This window comes from Mchenga conophoros, linkage group LG10 (assembly GCF_057382185.1).
Source record: "Mchenga conophoros isolate Kocher_MC1m ecotype Shallow Benthic linkage group LG10, M_conophoros_male_GT1.1, whole genome shotgun sequence".
NCBI classification, from domain to species: Eukaryota; Metazoa; Chordata; class Actinopteri; order Cichliformes; family Cichlidae; genus Mchenga; species Mchenga conophoros.
Genome location: NC_140535.1, coordinates 25800266 through 25822998, shown reverse-complemented (window position 1 = coordinate 25822998; position 22733 = coordinate 25800266). Strand labels below are relative to the sequence as shown.

The 22733-nt window shown below is 42.0% G+C and overlaps 1 protein-coding gene across 5 annotated transcripts in view; it reads right to left on the bottom strand.

Moving 5' to 3' along the window:
- The window catches only part of rapgef6 (Rap guanine nucleotide exchange factor (GEF) 6), a 144109-nt gene that overhangs the window by 40483 nt on the left and 80893 nt on the right, over positions 1-22733 (bottom strand). For all 5 annotated transcript variants that reach the window (XM_085289581.1, XM_085289582.1, XM_085289578.1 and 2 more), the window contains 3 exons: positions 6839-6970; positions 2684-2864; positions 880-1016 (listed from right to left, as the gene is read on the bottom strand). In XM_085289581.1, coding sequence (XP_085145707.1) covers positions 880-1016; positions 2684-2864; positions 6839-6970 — 450 coding nt within the window. The remainder of the gene's footprint in view (positions 1-879; positions 1017-2683; positions 2865-6838; positions 6971-22733) is intronic.

The window sequence follows — 22733 nt, the reverse complement described above, 5'->3', positions numbered from 1 at the left end:
AGGAAAAATGCCCATCAACTGCCTCGACACAGACGGTACGGAGTTGGTTACACAGACGCACATCACCTATTTGTGTCTTCTTTCCACTAAAGTGCGCGTTTATGGTTTTGCCCTGCTGATGTGTGTTCCCGTCCTCCTCCGAGCTCGGCGGCTGGCAGTTCATTGCCATTTATCACCCTGTCAGTTCTAATGCTGCTGCATGTAACCAAACAGCCATGACAGGGCCCCCGTTTCTCAGGCATGTAACTTAATTAATTAGCTGTGTAGCAGCTCGAGTGATTGACGGGGCTTATATGCTGCGGTGACTTTGCACATACCAGTTTTGCCTCGTGAATTAGGATGGCGAGGATGTGTGTGCACCTGTGCACGGGAAAGCGCACGTTGCTCCGTATATGTTCTTCTGTCGTATGTGTGAAGGCCTTTATATGCTCCCACATCTACATCACTGCTTTCCATAATGGGTACGTTGGCGTGTTTGCAACTGTTTAATACTTGTGCGCACTTATTTATGTCTTTTCAAAGGTTACATCACTGTTCTGCTTGATAACAAAAGGCAAAGTTAAGATTTTTTTTCCTACTGTGATTACATTAATTGCCCAATTAAGATTCAGCAACTCAGCAAACAGACCTTGTGTCAGACTGAGTAAAGATAAACACTCATTTAACTATTAAGGGAATTTAGTGTGTTATCAAAGCAGATATAATAAAAAACATACTTTGCATGCTGTAATTACACTGGAAGCAATTAATCTAAGTCAGTAAAGTGGCAAAATAGGATGGTGAAAAATGAATACCACTAGTTGTTGTTGAAGAATTGAATTCTGAAGGTTAAATAGAACTTGTTCAGTTTCTGTGTGTCCCTTTTCACCCTGTTCATACCTCCTGTTTGTCGTGGAGTATGACTGTGCCGGCCTGCTCCACCACTTCGAACATCATGACGCTACACAAGTCCCTCCGCACGGACATGGTCATGTTGGCAAAGGCAGGCAGCTGGTGCATGAACTCCAGCAGTTGCTCTGTGTTGCACAAAAAGTAAGCAGCAGAGAGAAGAAGTCAAATGAAAAAGAAGGAGGAACAAGCATGAAAAGACCGTGCACAGACTAAAGCGATGTGTCTCAGGTGTTCAGGGCAAAATGCACATTGATTTTTTTCTTCTTCCCCCACCACAGACAAACTGCAACATTTCCAAAACGATCTATAGATTTTTAAATGGTCTGCAAGAAAATGTTACTCATATACTTCACCAGAGCAACTGCCAATGTCAATACAAACACAAAACATTTTAGGATGCTTGTCGTCTCAGCCCTTGGTGCTCTGAAATGCTGTAAAAACTCGTGATTAAAATAGAAAAAAAAATAGAAGAGGACTTGCAGAACTCCAAGGACAATGCTGCATTGCACACCAAAATTTTAATCTCTAAATCTTATTAAATTGGGCTTGAGCGTTGGCACACTGCTGCTGACAAACAAACAGCAAACATGCCTCCACATCAGCTCTTAAGTCTTAAATCTAACCCCTCCAAGCACAAGTGGATCAGTGCGCACTACTAGTTTTTATGACTCCTCAGAAACATTTACAAGTTCTACCTTTCCTCTTCATCTTCCCTCTGCCTCCTCTGCACTGCAGCTGAGAGCACAGTGACCCAGCTCCAACCTGCAAACTATGCTGCTTGGCTCAGTAGCTCCTTTTTACTCCTCTTGGTGTTAACACCTCGTTCAAATCTTCCCTTTTCTTAGTAAAGGAAAGTAGCTTAAAGTGCAACGCGTATAGAGTTTTCCATGGGAGGAAAACAATCATAAAATGTAGATTTATCACGTTTAAAAAAAACACTAGGAGCTAAGCACCAAAACTCTAAAGGGTACCAGAGGGTTCATTTCGATGACTGCCAATTGTCCTTAAATCTGGTTTACAGCCTCTCTATCTTGTGATATATTAAAAAAAATAAAATATTACATCAGTTATCCCTTTATAGTAATTTATTACATTTTTAGGGGCCAACAAAGGTGAAAAATGTAATAGAAGTTCCAAAAAAAGGGAGAGAAAAACAAAGATCCTGATTTTCGAAACTTTAAGTGCCCTCTCCTGCTTTATTTTTCTTTTAACCATCTCATCAGCCCCAAGGACGTATTCATCAACCGCCTGGGAAAAATGTCTTTTTAAAGCCCAGAAAGCCCAGCGAAAATATTTTTATCTGTTTATTCAGGAAAATTCTTTCAGAGAGTTTCTGAAAAGCATCAAAAAAGTAACTAATGACGTGAAATAGAATAATAAGAGTTGGTTGAATTTGGGTTCAGCCTGTTATCCCTTCAGTTGTTCTCTGTGTCAGGTATTTCCTCTCAATGAGCTGTGCTTGTAATGCTGAAGGCCATGAGAAGGCCAGCCTTCCAGCAGGCACGCAGCAGGCCAGGCCTTTGCTTCTCTCAGCTCTCTGATGCAAGCCCCTCCTTTAGGACCCCACTTGGTTCTGTTAATGAGGTTGCCTCTGAGTGTCTGCTTGAAAATACAGACTAGTGTTTTGGGACAGCTGCAAGGGGTCTTTATGAGAGAGGGAAATTTGTATATCACTCATCTCTCATTCTGTACTAAATGAGTCTAAAAATAGCCACTGAGACAGCCCGAATCTGTCAGTTTATTTTAAGTCACTTTTATCCCAATTCAATCAAATCAAAATTGTCAAACTGACCGATGTCGTCGTCATTGCGGTCGACAGGATCTTTTTCTAGACACTCTCGGACCAGATCTCGGCCTAGGAGAGTGTCCGAAGCTCTCTCCAGGTCCTCATCTTCCTCCTCCTCCTCCTCACTGTCCACTGCAGCCTCTGGAAGTCCAGAAAGGTCGACATCCCCCAAATCACTCTCTGTGGCCTGGGAGCAAAACACAAAGAACGAAAAACTGAATATTGGTCGGTTAGTAACATTAAAAAAAGGAAGGAAGAAGTCTTTGAAGTCCATCATGTCTCATTTAAATGACAAATGAATTGAACATTTTACATATTAAATGTGAAGGCTCCTTTCTTATGGCTTATGAAAAAGATTAAATTATGAAATTCAATCGCTTTTGATGGGGCTAAAATTGCCTCAGTGTCAAATGGCTCGACTCTCACATCATTCTCGAGCTTCCAATTCCCAAAATAACGTGACCTAGAAATTCAAATTGGGGGTATTGATATTTACAATGACAAGAGTCCTCTCAGGCCTTGTAAAGAGGAGTATGCCATTACAAGACAGTTTAAAAAGCACAACACGGTGAGCAATTATTTGCAATTATTGAAAAAATGAAGAGCATGAAAGACGTGCGACTGTGATGACATAAAGACTAAAAAAAAGCCTTATTGTTCATAATTTCTAGCATTGACGGCTTTTCAGTAACAATTTACTCGCACGAAACATAAAAAAGGATAACCTTGGAAAAAGCAGCTGTAGCAGCGACCGTGAGCTGCACCCAGACACCAAGTGCCAGACTACAAAAAACCAGGCCAACAGCCAAATATTTAAATCCATTCACTCATAATTCATATTTCACAGCATTTCTCCTCTGCGAGGCAGACAGATGGTTGGAAGAGTATGGATCTAAAAGGGCATGAGGCCATTCATGTCAGTTGGGAATTGAACCGTCAACTAAAGGTGAATCGAGGAGCTCTCTGGTGGTAGTGGCAGTGCTACCGGCCGTCTGTTAGCTTTTTTAGGTGGGCCTAAAAAAATCTGGAGAGCTAAGCCTGATTTAACCCCTGCTTCTGTCTGCTTTCCAAAATAATGTGAATACATGTGCTCATTTAGCCACATAATTCACTTAGACCTCCAGCATTTATCCTGTTTACTGAAAAAAGAGATATTTTGTTAAATAACCACTCGTTACAACTAAGGTATGCAGAAGAGCACCTCTGAACACATGGTGATCCTAGAAGCAGATGGACTACAGACGAATGTGATTTCTGCAGCGACGTTAACATGTCAGAGTCAGAATTTGGTGTAAACGTCGTTGAATCTATCCTGCTTTGTGTCAACGGTTCAGGCTGCTAGTGAGGGTGTAAAGGTGTGTGTGTGGGGGGAGTATATTCTTGGCACACTTTGGTCCTCGTAGTATCTGATCTTTATATCCATATTCCAATTGATGCTTCTAACAGAATAGCGCTTGAACGTGACAGTGAGAACACTGTACTCAAATAGCTTCCATACTCACCAGACAGAGAGCCCCTTGGGGATGTGGTGGAATGGGAATTGCATCATGGATGTGCAAGCGACAAATCTGCAGCAACTCTGTGATGCAACCAATTCAACATGGACAAAATCTCTGAGAAACATTTGCACCTTGTTGAATTTGAGGCAGTTCTGAAGGCCAAAGTGGTCATACAATACTAATTTACAGTTGAAAAGACAGGCAGAGATATATTAGCTGTTGATATCTGGTGGGGAAAAGTGAATTTCCTAGTCTATAGATTGTAAGATGGCCTTGCCAGCTAGCAATACAATCAAGCTCTTAGGCTCTATGGATAGTTGGGACATGGCCAAAGTGTTTTTTATGTTTTTCCAACCCAAGGGTATTGAGCTAATAGTCCATTCAAAGTTCAGGCCTGCTGTTGTTTTTATAAATTAGGTTGAAGAAGCCATTTAGAGGACTTTTAAAACACACCTGCTCCTCAGACCTTTCCTGTTCCCGGATAGTAGATGAATTTAATCTGGTTGAATATAAGATGGAAAAAAAACAAGCCAGGAAACATATGCGAACATAGATGTGCAGCTGGACTTTTTAAAACGTGCTTTCCTCCTCTTGTAATAATTAAATGACACGGCAGTATATGGAGCATCTTTAACACATTGAACTGTCGAAAGGCTGATTTTTTTAAATTAACTGTACAAGATCTAACATAGGAAACTTTATTTCCCTTCTAATTATTAGTCCATGCAGTTAATATGTCTCAGAGACTAAGACAAAATGCAAAAAGCCTTTTAACAGAAACATTGTAGGTAGTGTGGGAGAAAAGGGGTAAAAAGAGACAAAAACTCATTCTCTTCCTCCTCACCGACATATCAGTCAGTGCTTCTGAGAGCCCAGTTCATTCAGAATGCATCGTCTGCCCTTTCAGGCCAATACCCCTGGTCTCAGATCAAGTCTGAGGCAGGGGGACATTTCTTAGAAATGTGGCATCAGATCTACACGAACCACTGCATTTTACCACGTCCCATCCCCAGAAAGGAGGCAAAAAGGTTCAGGATATACCACGGCCAGGAGACGAACAAGCATAAGAGAGGATTACGAGGAGTTAAAGAAAGTGATGAAAAGATGAGGAGAAAGAGGGAGGTGAGCTGCTGAGTGTTAAGCCGAGATAAAAGAGGGAGCGGAAGGAGGAAAAAAACAAAAAGAACGTGTAAGAGAAAACCCACAACAGATAGCTTTTGCTGCACTGACAGCTGAGGATCACAGCTGAGTGAAGGGTCAGCACTTTAAGACAGCTGTAAACAAACACAGAGCCGGGTCAGCGACAAGTGATGGGATCAGATGCGTGTGATAAATATCTAATCTGAGGATGAACAGAGTGAGTCTCTGTGTTAAACGTTTGACCCGGGCCGACCTGACTTACATCAATCTGCAGTCACAGCCTGAGAAAGAAAGGGGGTAGGATTTCATTTTATTTATTTTTTTAATTCAGCAAGTCTCCCCCCTCACAGTCATTTGTGGCGATTTCCTCAGTTTGTCTGCTTTGATCACTCTCCCGTGTTACCTAACCTTATCTTTCACCAACGTTATCTTGTTGGCGAACGTTTTGTTATGCGTTGTTGTAACATTTACAGTATGTACTGGAACCTAGAAAAAAAACATAAGCTGCATTAACATTCCCGTGTGAAACAAACAAATTAGATCGCACCAGCACATCAACTAACTCATTAGTGTGTGGCAAACAGGCCACGCTGGTTCCCATTAAAGCCAGCAGAACTAACAAGCCACTGTCAAAAAGGACGTCTATACACATATTCACAGACGTGTGCAGAATATAGCATGTAGGTTGTAAAGTGGGGGGAAGATAGCTGAAAGACAGTGCCGAAATGTTAAATTTAGTGCAACTTTCTGTGTAAAGAGGGGGGATTAGGAGAGCTAAGGGATTAAAATGATTACATGGAAAGCTTATGTTTGCTTTTATGGGTTACTGATTTGCAATCACTCACACAGTCTACACTTAAAAGCTTGCTCAACTGCCAAAAATGTTGCAGGAATGTTAGACAGATACAAAGACAAAGGCTCTTCTTTGGCTATTTTACTTTTACACGTAGGAATTTCCCTTATGTAGATTGAGCTGTTCTACCTGCTGTAGCTCAGCTAAAGATGGAGCTGTAAGTGTTAGGTTCATTTTCTACATGTGACCTTTAATCTGCTGCAGGAAGTACAGAGGGGGACGAGTCACCAGGACGCACAATAATTAGAGAGACAAAAAGGATTAGAAGGAAGGTGGGCGGAGGGTTGATTGATAAACTGAGAACACATGAAGATGGAGAGAATTCACCTTTCAGCAAAACACACGACCAGAAACAGTAGACAGGGTTTTGTCACAGGACTGGAAAGAGTTCATTCAATTAAAAGCTTGTTTGCAGTAAAAGCATGAGGATACTTCAAGTAATTTGTGAGACAAGAGTAGTTTTAACTGACTGGCTGGATCCTATTTTACATAATACTGACTTTTTATAATGAATTTGAACAATTAAAGGAAAGAGAAGAGGAATTTGGCAAAATGAAAGGGAAAAATAATCAGCTTTGTGGAAATTTGTATCCATAAATCCATATTTATGTGTGGGTTTATTTGCAAATAAATACAATAAACTTTTACCACAAACAGGGAGGTACCCACCTGGTAAATATCTGAAAGGCTGCTGCTACCCGAGTCACTGGCGATACTGCATCCCGACTGGCTGGGCGGCATGTGCATCACCTGCTGGTGGGCATGGTCTGTTAGGTGCATCTTATTGAGATCGGCAGGAAGCTGCTCAGACAGAGAGGAAGTGGGAGATACAGAAGAAGACAAACAGAGAGGGTGAAGAGGATATGAGTTCAGCTGAGGCAAACATGCACAAGGTTCAAAAGAGGCAAACACACACACGCACAGACACAGTTAACAGTGACAAACACACACACACACACGCGCGCGCACACACGCGCGCGCACACAGCTGTTTCATCAGGCTGAAAGCCACAGCTGGTTTCACATGCTCCGGGCTAATTAACCTGAAGACGATGGAGCTCAGGATATTTCACATTGCAGTGAATTATGAGCCGGGGTGCAGACAGATACGATATCTGGTACACTGTGAAGGTTTGGAGGTTGCTTTGATATTTTTGGAGTGACCTCAACAAAAACAATTAAACAGTAAATCCTGGTTTCCTCGTTACACAGACAGCTTACACATGTACAGAGTACACACAAGGACACAGATGAATACTCAAACTTCAACAGATGGAAATGTATTTACCCCCTCCCTCCCTCCCTCCCTCCAAAAAAGGCAGAAATAAGCACAAAAGCACATGCATGAAACTCCAAGTTAATCAATTAAATCAGAAAATACACCAAGCAACAAAAAAGACAGTAAATAAATAAATGTGTCTACTTCCAGAGAAGAAGACAATTTCCACAAAGACGTGTGAGCTTTGATACAAACAAAATCAATATTGTTTTTATTTTGTTATCACGTTTGCTGAAAATTGCCCACATACACTCAAAATCTGAGCTGCTGAGAGCTCGCTCTCCAATAACACTAAATCCAGATACAGAATGAGGTAAAGCTGTCAGTCAAACAGTCAAGAGGCTTCCAAAGGCAAGAGCATCAAAGTGCTGTAGTGTTAACTGAGCGCAAAGGCGCAGAACCAGCAACCTCACCGGTGTAACCTATAAACATTTGCGTAGCCTTCAGTTTGCACTGAACCGAGACGCTTCACATACCACAGAGCCACTTCAAGCACAGAGGGGGACGAGTCACGAGTTTCCATATTGTGAATTCCAAGTCTCTTTAGAGAAATTTGTATTAACTGGACGCCAAATAATTCCCAAATGCACATCACAGTACACATCACTAGGAAACCTGCTTCAAAAACAATAAAATGCCCCTCAATGTAGAGATTTTCAGGGAAAATAAAATAGAAAAAAGTTCTTAGTGAAGTTGAGAATGGCGGCACTCTTCGATCAAAGACCGTGCAGCTCTGCGAGACTGGAAACAAACACCAGTGTCTGAAATGTCAGGTGCTGATTTTACTACAAGTCTATTAAATCAAGGCTGGAGAGGCTCAGAATTAGAAAACAAATGTTGCATCTACTAAACAGCTGTGGAAAAGAAAAGAACTGGCCTAAACTCAGATGAGGATGACAGAGTGTGAGTCTGAGGAATTAAAAACATTTCGTTAAACCTGTTTAACCTCAATTTTATGTGCAGGCGGACCAATGTCCGTGCTCCCCTCTCTGCACCGGGAGCAACCCAGACGATCTTTAAAATCTCAAGCCTTACCAGTTTGGGCCGGGGCAGTGTCAGGGTTAGGGAGGACGTCCTCCTGCGACACTTTGCGAACCTACAGCACACCTCCTCCATCGTCACATCAGACCGCACTTGCCTTCCAAACGCACACATAAACACTCATTTTAAGTCTGCGCGTATAACCTATGGTGGGAAAAGACTCACCAAGCCAAACTGAAGCTAGGCGAGGCTGCACGGAGCCAGGGTACCAACATGCAATATTAAAGACGTTGAGTCTGGGGGTACGCCACCCCCCACCTCTTCTAATAGGCCTGCTGGCCTCTACAACCACATTCACATAGAGGGGTGGAGTTTAAAAAGTGTAAAGGCTTGTTCTTAATGTGCGTTGTATTCAAAATTAACTATTTTTTCTATTCTGACATTTCATGTTTTATCTGGATGCTTTTTAAAATGCAATTTTGTGAAATATGTTTGCTATATTGTGAACTTAAAAATCAAACACTTACATGTTTCACTAGACCACTACACTGTTTTGGTTTTTTTAAATTGAGAAACTCTTCTCGCAGAAAACAGTAGGTACATTGTAAAATCAAAGTGTCTTGCAGACAAATCTACCTGCCAGTTCTTTACTGCATTTTTACAGGCAAATTAGTTTCAAGTGCGCTTATTATTCTGCATTCCACTCCACACAGTGTGCCAGCCTGTGCACAGCCACCTTTTCCCCTGAACCTGGAATGAGAAAGAGCTCATCCTCAAAAACTAGAGCTACAGATGGTAGTGAAGCAAAAGCCATTTAGGAAATTATTTATTATTTATGCATGAATTCTTGGACTAAAACCTGGCCATGAGAGGAAATCAGCCCAATTAGGACCAGTATTAATCCATTCACTTTTGTTTAACCCTGTTAGCTTTGCCCTACAGATTCAGTCTCCCTTACATACACTTAAAAAGAATCTGACAGCACTCGGCTAAAGTACTGTCTAAAACTACAGAACCCTAATAAATTTGTCGCAGAGCGTTAATAGTCCTATTAGTGACACTTAAATAGCAGGATTCTAATTACAAAGTGTGCTTTTGTATCATTCACATGCACATAGTGAGTCAGGCCTGAGGTTTAAGTCGTGACTAAAGGAGCATTTAAGTGAAATCCATTTACTATTAAGTACAGCTATATAAGCATATTGACCAGTAGACAACATGTATTCCATGTATTAAGTCTGTTTTGATGCTATTGACTAAATTCCACACAATCATCCATAAACAGGAGAATTCGCCAATCTTATTGTTGAGCAACACTCTTTGCTGTTTGTTGTGCTTCTTTGTGAATAAGAAGGAAGAGAAAAAGTGAGAGGGAGGACAGAGAGCGACTGCTAATTTCATTACAGATAAATACTTATTGATTTCTGCGTGATGGAGCAGTTATCAGGCAGTGATGATGAAACTCCCACCCTCATTCATTCAACAGATTTCACACAGAGGTAGAAACTAATGTATCAAACTGCTCACCGATCGAGACTCACAAACACACCCTAAGAGGATATTAACGAGGAAAAATGTTGATCGCGATCGATTAGCTGGTTAAGTTCAAAGGGGTCCAACAACAAATTGATAAAGTAAGTTGTGACAGCAGAAACTTGAGAAAACACAAGACTTGGCTGTGACTTTTAATTAAGAAACATCAAATCAGAATCAATACCTGTCTTTCTGAACTGCACAGTTTCACAGCTTGAGAGGAAATGTTGGCTACTTTAATCATTTTGGCCTCAACTGTCTTCAGTTCATCAAAAATGTTGCATTTTTTCCCAAGAATGCTTTAATATGGCATACTGCATATGCTGCAAAAAGTTACCGGTCACCATGGTTTAATCCTGCTATAATTCAAATTAAGTTGGAGTTTAAGGGGTTTGTCGTGGAAATCTGCAATAATTTTGTACATTTCCCTCTCGATGACGCTACCCTTTCAACCACAAAAAGACCCTGTAACTTTCAGCAGTGCTCACTTAAAGAACATCAGCACAGAATCTTTGGCATCTTTGGCACAGAACTGCAAGTTACTACAGTAGCTATTAGAGTAGCTGAAGCTAAATGTCACCACACTAATGCACCAGAATGATCGACTAATCTCTATAAACCAATTCAGTACTTGAACATGAAGAACCTGTCAACAAGGAGGTCAATTTTTAGTACTGCAAATTCTCCGGTTCCTGTCTTGTAGCACAAGAACTAATGACAAATCGCATTTGAGCAACCTTTGGCTGCATACGACCAAAGGAGGGAAATACATTAGCCGAAATGTAATCTCAAAACCATAGGCTGTTGTTTGGCAATGATCTGGCTTTTTATTAGCTTTCAAAAATGTTATCTGCAATTGTAATCAACGTCCAGTACAAGGAAAAGTGCTGGCTGCTACAGAAGCCCTCACACACTGGCTGGTGTCCCACAGCTGAAGGATGCCCAGACTATAACCTACTGACTCTCTATATCAAGGATGCAAAGAAAGACGGATGATTCAATCATTATCTGATAACACACAACTTAATCTGCAGGTAAAATTTAATCTTTTACAGGCAAAAAGATTAAATTCTCAATAAAAAGTTTAAACTCTGATGTGTTTTAGAACGTACAAAAACACGAACACGTGTCTTTGTGGGTTTCGCAGAGAGACTAAACGGTTAGAGGGGTGAAAGTTGACTGATGGTGGAAGTGAATAATTGTGGCTCCCATTCACACAGACTTAATCCTGCTCTAATCCCCCTCCTTTCCTCTCCCAACAGGCCAAACCACGAAGTAGGGGGGTGGGGTGTCGGGGTCTCCCATTCTCCTCATGCATTAAGGATGAGAGTTGGGAGATTAAATATAAATGTGAAAGGTTCCTTCAGCTGTACAATTCTATCATGTCAACGAGCAGGCACAATCACAGGAGGCTCGAGCAGACTCTATACATTACCAAACAAGCCGAGCTTTCACAGCAGCAATTATTTATAGAGCCAGATTAACTTGAGAGAAATAATGGGTGTAACGCAGACGTAGTCTAAGTAAGATGGCCAAAGATGGTGGGAATTCATTTGGAGCTCCCAGATCACTAGCATGTTGCAGATGACCCACAAGCCAAGATAATTTACCCGAGTTGACCAATTCATTCGTGCATGAGTTATACTCATGATGACGTTCCAACATTATTGTTTTATGTTCAAAATCTCCATTTAAAACTTTCAGTAGATGTACAGTGTTGTTGTTTTACTTCTCATAAAATCATCCAGTAAGCCACAATAAAGACTTTGTGGATAGAAACTAATATAACTAGACTGCATCTGAATAAAAGCCAGTGGTTACATAAAATCATAGCTCATTGCAATCTAACCACCTAAATAAGGGCATTTCCTCCAAAAGGGAGAAATAATTAGTTATCCATTGATAACTCTGTTGTCACACCCTCCCCTCAGGTTAAGAGTCTTGGTGTCATTCTCGATAGCACTCTGTCCTAGCACGTAAATAATATCACTCGGTCTTCCTACTTTCATCTCCGTAATATTAACCATCTTCGTCCCTCACTCACACCACACAGTACCGCCATACTTGTCAGTGCTCTTGTCACATCTCGTCTGGATTACTGTAATTCTCTTCTCTATGGTTTACCTCATAAATCCCTCCATAAACTGCAGTTGGTTCAAAATACAGCTGCTCGTATTATTCCCAGAACTAGATCCACTGAACATATAACACCTGTTCTTAAACAGCTCCATTGGCTCCCAATTCACCTCCGTGTCAATTTCAAGATCCTGCTTCTCACTTTCAAAGCGCTTCATAACTTTGCTCCTCCATATCTACCCGATCTTCTCCATACAGTGGGGCAAAAAAGTATTTAGTCAGCCACCGATTGTGCAAGTTCCCCCACCTAAAATGATGACAGAGGTCAGTAATTTGCACCAGAGGTACACTTCAACTGTGAGAGACAGAATGTGAAAAAAAAATCCATGAATCCACATGGTAGGATTTGTAAAGAATTTATTCGTAAATCAGGGTGGAAAATAAGTATTTGGTCAATAACAAAAATACAACTCAATACTTTGTAACATAACCTTTGTTGGCAATAACAGAGGTCAAATGTTTACTATAGGTCTTTACCAGGTTTGCACACACAGTAGCTGGTATTTTGGCCCATTCCTCCATGCAGATCTTCTCGAGAGCAGTGATGTTTTGGGGCTGTCGCCGAGCAACACGGACTTTCAACTCCCGCCACAGATTTTCTATGGGGTTGAGGTCTGGAGACTGGCTAGGCCACTCCAGAACTTTCAAATGCTTCTTACGGAGCCACTCCTTTGTTGCCCGGGCGGTGTGTTTTGGATCATTGTCATGTTGGAAGACCCAGCCTCCTTTCATCTTCAAAGTTCTCACTGATGGAAGGAGGTTTTGGCTCAAAATCTCACGATACATGGCCCCATTCATTCTGTCCTTAACACGGATCAGTCGTCCTGTCCCCTTGGCAGAAAAACAGCCCCATAGCATGATGTTTCCACCCCCATGCTTCACAGTAGGTATGGTGTTCTTGGGATGCAACTCAGTATTCTTCTTCCTCCAAACACGACGAGTTGAGTTTATACCAAAAAGTTCTACTTTGGTTTCATCTGACCACATGACATTCTCCCAATCCTCTGCTGTATCATCCATGTGCTCTCTGGCAAACTTCAGACGGGCCTGGACATGCACTGGCTTCAGCAGCGGAACACGTCTGGCACTGCGGGATTTGATTCCCTGCCGTTGTAGTGTGTTACTGATGGTGACCTTTGTTACTTTGGTCCCAGCTCTCTGCAGGTCATTCACCAGGTCCCCCCGTGTGGTTCTGGGATCTTTGCTCACCGTTCTCATGATCATTTTGACCCCACGGGATGAGATCTTGCGTGGAGCCCCAGATCGAGGGAGATTATCAGTGGTCTTGTATGTCTTCCATTTTCTGATGATTGCTCCCACAGTTGATTTCTTCACACCAAGCTGCTTGCCTATTGTAGATTCACTCTTCCCAGTCTGGTGCAGGTCTACAATACTTTTCCTGGTGTCCTTCGAAAGCTCTTTGGTCTTGGCCATGGCGGAGTTTGGAGTCTGACTGTTTGAGGCTGTGGACAGGTGTCTTTTATACAGATGATGAGTTCAAACAGGTGCCATTCATACAGGTAACGAGTGGGGGACAGAAAAGCTTCTTACAGAAGACGTTACAGGTCTGTGAGAGCCAGAGATTTTCCTTGTTTGAGGTGACCAAATACTTATTTTCCACCCTAATTTACGAATAAATTCTTTACAAATCCTACCATGTGGATTCATGGATTTTTTTTTCACATTCTGTCTCTCACAGTTGAAGTGTACCTCTGGTGCAAATTACTGACCTCTGTCATCATTTTAAGTGGGGGAACTTGCACAATCGGTGGCTGACTAAATACTTTTTTGCCCCACTGTACATACTCACCCCTTCGTACACTCCGCTCTTCTTCAGCTTCCCTTCTGTCAGTTCCACCTGCTCGCCTGACTACCATGGGACTCAGAGCCTTTAGTTGTTCTGCCCCGAGACTTTGGATGCACTTCCACTTGCTCTACGGACCACACACTGTCTCACCACTTTTAAATCACTACTCAAAACCCATTTGTTTAGAATTGCATACACCTGATCTGTCTTAGGCCATTTTTACCTTGCTCAATTTTTTATATTTGCTTTTATACTTTTATGACTGTTTATGTCTAAATTTTATCTACCATGTTTGCTATATATACATTTTTCTTATGTTTTTTATGGTATTGTTTACATGCTACTGTAAGGTGACCTTGAGGGTCTGAAAGGCGCCTATAAATAAATGTATTATTATTATTAAAAATACATTATCAACATTGAAATTATACCTCTGCATCTTAAGCCTTCTTTATAACTACATTTGTCTTTCTGGAGACCCACTTAAGTCCCCGAAAGCAGAATAAAGCATTCAGAATATATTATGATGGTTTCTTCTTTCCCATCTTCTAGAGACCCCCCCCCCCCCCCCTTACTTATTGCATCCAGTTTTAAGAATGAGATTAACTGGTTGTGAGCATGACTGCTATGTTCCACCTATTACCTCAGTGGTAAAGTGGGCTATAAAGCTCAGACTAGCCATTTGCCAGCAGAGACCAGAGACTGGCTTTCTTAAAAAGCATTTTAGTGCTGGAATTATCTTTGCTAGGTTGAGTTTGAGAGATATGTTGGGGTCTCGATGGTTTTTGGAAATCCTGAAGACATCACCGAGTGACATGGGCTATTTAGCATAGTGCACTGGTTGATTTGAAATATCATAAAAGTGCCAGAGAAGATGCTGCTTATGTTTTGCTCTAATAAACCTATATGCGCATACACACTGTGTATGACAATTGAATGGCAGAAGACTCCTGAAACTTCACTAAACCACTGATAATCAGAGACTCCTACACACAATCAGATACCTCAACAACAACAACAGAAAGAAACAGAGCAAAGATCAAAAGAAATGCACCACAGAATGAGGCAGAGAAGCAGTGGTGAATATATGAGAACATTACACTGAGATGAACAATGTAGAGAACGAGTAAGCAATTAAAGAAAGTGTGATGAGGCTCATGAATCTTGATAAGGGTGACAATTAAAGTGGGTCCAAATAACAATGACACGAACAAAGCTCGATGAATATTTAATGACATGTGATGTGTTTGCAATGAGAAAACAGAAAGACAGCTTTTTGCTAAAGATCAATGGCAAATCCTGATTTTAGCCAAGTCGTATGCATAGTCTAGGCTGCAGAAAAGAAATGAGGCAGGAGCAATCAGTATATTCATGTCTCACTAAACTCAAAGAGAGAGGCAAAGAGTTGCCCAAACTGCCTTTGCAAATACAGCGACACAAGCACCATTTAATGCCTAACGTTTATCACTGTCCTCGTTATTAATAATACCTGAATAAACCAGCCAAAACCACACGTAAAAGTTTATAACTCACTGCTGTAACATCCAAAAATATACAACAAAAACAGGCCATGATGGTTCTTAATATAGACGGAGAGGGTTGAGCCTGACCGAAGTCAAGACTCAAGTGCCATTAATCATCCAGGCAGCCGGGCTGCCAGCTCATGTCTACCACCATGCAGATCTCAAAGTGCCAACTATACACTACTCATAACCTCGGAGCTGACTAAATAAAGCATGGCGACGCATAGTGAGGTCACCAATGGGGTATCTGACACTTAACATGGTTGGCCTGTAGGTGTCAGCAGTGGCAAACAGCCTTGACATGACCCGAGGTGTAGAGCCAAGCTTGACATACATAATGTATATAAACCTATGCCAGCTCAAAACTTCTACTTTAATCACCTAAAAATGATTTGATGAGACTTATACGCTCAGAGATAAACTCATAGGTGTTTATATGTGGAGGTGCTCTCAAGCTGCATCACAAGTGCAAAAATCATATAAGTTCACCAAAGTAATTCAAGACGAGTTTAGCAATATCTTGTTGAACAGAAGCTGTAGGAACCTTCATAACTCTTCCTCCTTACTATTTAGTGCACAATCCTTTAAAACGGGGAGCCTTGGTGACAGTATGTCTTTGACAGATAACAGCTATAACCGTGCAGACTTTGGTCTCAGAGCAGGCTGTTAAACCAGAAACCACATCAGAGACGACAGCAGTGCATCTCCGCACCGAGAAACAATGCTGCTGCCACGCAGCACAAACAGCTTATAATTTCTTTGATGTAACATTCAACGCAAACCCCGAATCAGATTTCCACCGCTTTTCTGCTTTCTCCGCTTCTTTTTCGCCGTTTATCACCACCGGCTCGCATCTTCGTCTTGTGGTTTACACCCTCATTACAAGCGCCGCTGTCTAGTCTCCCTTGTCGTAGTTTCTCACACCTTCTTTTCTGGCCTGAACCCATTTGCTGCCAAGTTTTTGAAGACTCTCTCCATTCTTGCCTTTTTTCCCCCTCTGCTGGTTCAAAAACCCACATTCAAATCAGCTTCAAAGGGAGCAAGGACGAGTAAAAAGGCTGCGAGTAGCCTCATCAGACTAGCTAGGTGAGAACATAGCCTCTGATGTCTGGACAGGGACACAGACACACAAGTACACACATAAATTTTGAAGCTGCGGATTTCGCCCTGTAGTGCTGGAGAAAGCTTTGATCAATTGAGGCCAATGTTAGCTCTAAAGCTGTAACCGGTGGACAGACAGATGGAAAGAGAAAAATACACGCACATATATTTATGCATTTATTTATGTACACTCAGACAGAGTTTACGATACGGAAACTGCACGCACCTATAGGCTTCATTTAGGACAACTAAGATTACCGAATGGGCTCAGCACTACTCCATTACTGGCAAGCCCACAGACGACTGGATTAAGACACAGTGCAGGAAGACAGACGGAGACATGGAGAAAATAGAGGAACCTTAACTGAATGTGAGCGACAGAGACAAAGGGAGACAGAGTCAAAAGAAAGAAGTGCAAGCGAGAGTGAGAAAGGCAGAGTGCAGAATATGATTGAAACTGAAATGAGTGTGTACATGTGCCTTTGTGAAAGCGAGAGATAGAGCAAAGGTAGCAGAGTGTGAGGCAGAGAGTATAAGATAAGAGTGACAGTGTGGGGTAGAATGAGGATGAAGTCAAAGTGTGGGAACTGATGAAGATAAAAAGTCTCCAATATTCTACCTCAGTGCAGACTTCCATATCTCTGGCTGTGTGTGTGTGTGTGTGTGTGTGTGTGTGTGTGTGTGTGTGTGTGTGTGTGTGTGTGTGTGTGTACACATATGTGTGAGACAGTGTCTGCACCAGCTGGAGCAAGGGGAGATTTAATGAATTGAAGTTGAAATTAGAGGTGACAACTGCAAAGAAAAGCATGTAACATAGAGAGAAAGAGAATGTGTGTGTGCGTGTGTAGTTATGGACCAGATGAGGAGATGAGGACTCAAATACTGCCGAGCAGAGACGACTGCATGTGAATGGATGGATTCCCTCTCGCTCACACACAAACACACCGTCCTGCCTGGCTCTGTTATCTCCATTCAGCTTTACTTTCTAAAAGCTCTTACTTATGGCAAGATAACCCCTGAAATTAATGCCCAGATTGAAAGTGTGTGTTGCTGCCCGACCATATTATTCCCGCCGCACCACAATTTAACATTAAACTCCTGGAAAAAGATAAACTAATCATCCCAGGGAGAATAAAAAGGGATAGTAGTTTTGAAGCCAACATGCATCATCTTAAACTTAATGGGATTAGACACAATATGCTGCTTAGGGAAAGAGGAGGGATAATGTTTTCCCTATATAATCATATATCATTTATGCGGTGGTATCTCAAGCTGCACGATCCTACGGATGCAAAAAACATTCTTCATTTTCTGTCAGAAACGTATGCTAAAAATGTTCTGGAAAGAGAAACTGGGCACTAATCGCTGGAAACTGAAAGTGGGACAACATGAAGGACTTTTTTTTCTCTCCCTGAAATTGAGCTGGGAATTCTCCATCCATCCAAAACTCTCTGAAATCCATCAATTCTCAGTTGAGCAAAAAGAAACTGCATCCTGTGATTTGGCAGGCATAGTTTGCGAGGTACAAGGTTCAACAATCATTGGTTGGCAAGTTCTTAGCTTGGGCAGACATTGGCTGGCAAGTTTCTGCGGTGGATAAACAGCCATTAGCTGGCAGTTTCCACAGCGTGTGCTGCCAGCATTGTGACAGACGGGAAGCTGAATGGCACCAGCACTGCCAAAGGCCTGTGACTTTTGCCCCTGTAGTCCCACGAAAGAAAGAGACATAGAGAGCATGATGACAAGAGAAAGGAAAGATAAACAAGGTAGAAAGTTTTCACGCGTGTAATGTCCTCATTTATTAGATAAATCATCCGCAGAGTCGAAAATCCTGAACACATTACTGTATTGCCAAAACAAAGAGATTAACCTCTGAACAATAGAAAGTAGGTTTTGTGCATGCGTGTCAGAGGGCTTTGTGAGTGTGCGTGACTATTAAGGTGGCAGAACCACCTTAAAATTCAAATAAAATCTTGCCTTGGAATTCCTCTGCCAAGGCGAAAGCTGACCACATTCATTAAAGCTGCAAAGGTGGGGAAAAAAGGCCTTGGCAGAGGGTGTGCTGTTCAAAGGCTTTCAAATAAGTCCACACAATAATGACAAATCTAAAAATCACCAGGGGGAATGGAGTCATTGTTTTCTAAGATGCAAGTAAATCCCAAATCCTTGGCTCCGAAATCCTGAGCACCACTCCAAAGCCTAAGCGCTAGTTTCTTTTGCGATATTCGTGACTTTTAGGGGATAATATGAGCTATTAGGAGTGATAATAACAAATTACTTATCAGCCTTCCTCCCTTGATTAGCGTGAACCTCAGCAGTCTGGATTTTCTTGGAATGAGATGGCTCTACATGCCAAGTCATCCTACACAATTTTTACTAGACACTCAGTCTGGTGGCTTACACAGTGAAGGAGATAATTAGCATGGGTCGGCATCCCCGCAGTCACTTTCTCTGGCGGACTGGAAGTATTACAACCAGGCTTTAGTGGAAATTCCTTCCAGCTGGCATCTAGCATGCCGTGTGTGTGTTGCATGAGCATGTGCGTATGTGTGGCAGCAGGTAGCAGACGCCAGTCGCTGTCCAAGAGCTGGTTGCTCCTGAAAGGACAACTCAGCCCAGCGCAACCCATCTACCTCCCTCCTCCACCTGCTCCGATACCTGGGTGGAGGGCGCATGAGGAATCAGAAGCTGTGTGGATTACCGTTTTTCCCTGATTAGGCGACCAGGATGAAATTATTTTGGTAAAGCCTAGATCTCCCAGGTATCACTGGATTATCTGACTTTTCCCACCTTGGAGAGAGAGTTATTTAAAGCCTTTTCTTTGCCGTTTTTCATTATATTCCTTTCTTTCTGCTATAGTTCAAATACCTGTACCAAAATAACAGTTACAAAACTGAATACATTTAATCTGTACATTTGGTGTAAATGAGTAAAATGGCACCAATATTTACTGTCGAGAAGCATTTTCACTGGTGCTACTACTTAAGTTTGTATGCATTCTGCAGGCTTTGTACAGTATATGCAACTCATATCTCTCAAATGGATGCTATGAGGGATTATTTTCCCTATCTGTTGGTCAACAAAGGTTTTCAGGGTGAAACACTAACTCTCTTTGGTTTCGTTTAAGCACGCGTATCTGTGTGTGTGTGTTGTGTGCATGCGCACAAAGTTATGTGTGTCACAGGAAGCTACAAGTCTGTCTGAGCCCCTGAGGAAGGTGGGCCATGGCCAGGTCTGCCGGATACAGGAGGGAAGGCAAAACACTGGGCTTTAATACTGATACAAACACATGTGCACTTAAACATACACGCGCACAAAAATATACCATACTGGCCCTCCTGAATTAACAGATGCTTCCTGCCCAGCAGCCAAATCCACAGAGCTTCACACACACACAAACACACACATACAGCACGGCCCTGGCACCCCTACAGGTTGACCCAGAGGCCACTTTAAGGGGGCAGCTCCACCCGTGGTTCTCTTTTGGTGTTTTTGTTAATGTTGGATCCCGTTCCACTCTGTTGGCTCGCACACACCTCAGCCAAACAAACAGAACTAACTGCAGTTTTAGTACCGCAGGAAATTTATTCTACCTCACAAAAACAATGCTTAACAGTAAAGCAAGTACATGCAAACGACCTGCTCTTAACGTCTGAAAAAGTTATTCCCATTTTTATATAAATCTAAAATCATTTGACTCCATTCTCCTGCCACAACGCAGGCTACAGATGTGGATTTGTATTTCAGAAAAGGGTTTTTACATTTGTTTAAATATTCAGTGCCAAAATATTGATGTGCAAGGTGGCTGTAACAATGCCTGAAAGCAGAGGGTGGGGAGAAAAAAAAAAAAGAAAGACCTTAAAAATTCAACTGAAGTCAAAAGAAATGAAATGTCAAGTCAAGTGTTACTTTAGTTTTAAACAATTTAACTCCTACAAATTAGAAATGCACAAAGGTGGAGAAAATCTTCCACGATCGGCCTCATCATATTTTTTTCCACCCATTCGGGGTTCCCATTTCTAAATGCTTCCCTGCACTCTCCCCTCTCACAAATTCACAAAACAACCAACAGCATATAAAAACCAGCCACATGGCAATCACCCATTTACCCCGTGTTGCATTTATAAATGCCCTTGAAAATTATCCAGTAAAGGCTCTCTGGATCGGCAGGCGGACGAGGGGGATGTGGATCAATAGCAGTGAAATAATGGGAGCAAGTGAAATTGAGTGGGTGGGGGCCATGAGTGGCTGAAATATCAGCACTAGAGTGTGTCTTGTGTGTGTGCTGAGGGTGTGTAGTCTGGCAGTTGTACTTCTTTATATATACAGGTGGAGTCTGTATATATAAAATGAATGTTTTTGCATATCTCTTGTATGTGTGTGGTTACTGTTCTGTGCATTTGCGGGTGTTAAAATGCATACAAGAGTGCAAATCTGCTAAGTTCATAGGTCACATGCACGGCTGTAGATGAGGACACGTGATAAGTGTATGCGCGTGTGTCTGTGTGTGTGTATTTTATGCACAAAGTGTCTCACTTTCACTCCTTTTAATGCTGTAATGTTGACCAGCTTCGGCCAGTGAATGCAAACAGGGCCTGAGTGGGCTTTTCACTCTAAAATTTCAGCCTATCAAAGCTAATGGACAATAATTACACCATTCAGGATACAACACAGGCCCTTTTATGCCACTAACTACTAAAACACTCAATCCCAGAGCGCTCCCCCGCCCCGCTTACTATTACATGAAAAAGAAAAGTGTGGTAAACTACTAAGAAAGCAAGTGCTTTTCCCTTGAGCTGCTTCACAACAGCTTCAACTTTAACATCACACTGTGGTGTGTCGTCATAACCATATCCTGCATTGCAAAAAGGTAAACAGCAGCGACAGTGTGGTTAAAAGCAAATCAGTAAATTGTGAAAACCCGACAAGAACAACCTACCAACCAAATCCGGCTTTAAAATAGCATATAAGTGCACGCGAGCAATCAGTCAGTTGTTTCTGAGTGAAAAGCAAAAAAGATGTCAAACTCAACGAGCATGCTTAGAGTGTCAGTTTGTACCTGAGAGGTACAAAGTCCTTTAATGTTCCATTGGAACAAGTCGGAGCTGGTCCTCAGATACACCAGCTTCACAGCTTAAATGGCAGTGAACAAGGCCCATGACTGACACATCCAACTGCCTACGAGTCCTCGCAGTGTACTTCAATGCAGAGATAAGAGTCCATTTGAACTCTTGCAGTGACACTGGTGTCGATGGGAATGCCACATTACCCACAAAAACATCTATTCTTTGCAGAAAAACAGAAGCAGACTGAATGCAAGTGTGAAGTCTATCTAAATAACCACAGAGTCCACATACGGCTCAACCTGAGTGACCATTCTGACCAACTGAGTAATAAAATATGTCATTTTTATCTAATCTCAAAAAAGCCAAGAGATCCAAATGCAACCTGAAACCTTCATTTTTCACATGGAGAATGATTCAACAGCATGATGACTTAATAACACTGTACAGCATGCTCACAAGTCTGCAACCGCTGCTTTTCTAGTTTTAAGAAATCTTCAAGATTTCTATGAGACACGCTTATGGAAATGAGAAAGAAGCAATGCGTGTTTTTGTTTACAAAGGACTGAAGAGTAATTTATGGCTTATGGGAGGTGAGTAGGGCATGGCTTGGCTTAATGCAATCCATATTGATCTTTATCACCCCTACTTCCTGTGCATATGATATTCTAGACCTCCCCTGGTATGCTAAAAGCTCTCTCTCTCTATTGTTGTCTCTAACTCCAATTCTCCCTCTCCCTCTGCCTTTGTCCCATCGTCTCTCTGGCTCTCTCTCTGGATGCCCCTCCTCCCCATCTATTGAGCTTAAAGGCCACATTACCTTGACTGCCTGTGTGAATTCTGTCAGTTCGTCTATTAGCCTGTCTGCGGGGCGGAGGTCAAGGAAAATCTGTCAGGGCCAATGTGAAGAGGCAATGGCATTACCTCACCTGGCAAAGGTCATGCTCTGAGAGCATAAAAATGGTTTTGTCAACATATTCGTGTACCAAGGGAGCCATGGCTCATCTATCTAATGCTTAATATTTCATCTGCTGCTCTCATGATGCAGAGGACCACAGTACAAAGAGCTTTTTATCATCGACAGCCATTCTGACTTCAACATGTGGGCTGTAGGACATACTAAAAATCAAATATTTATTTAT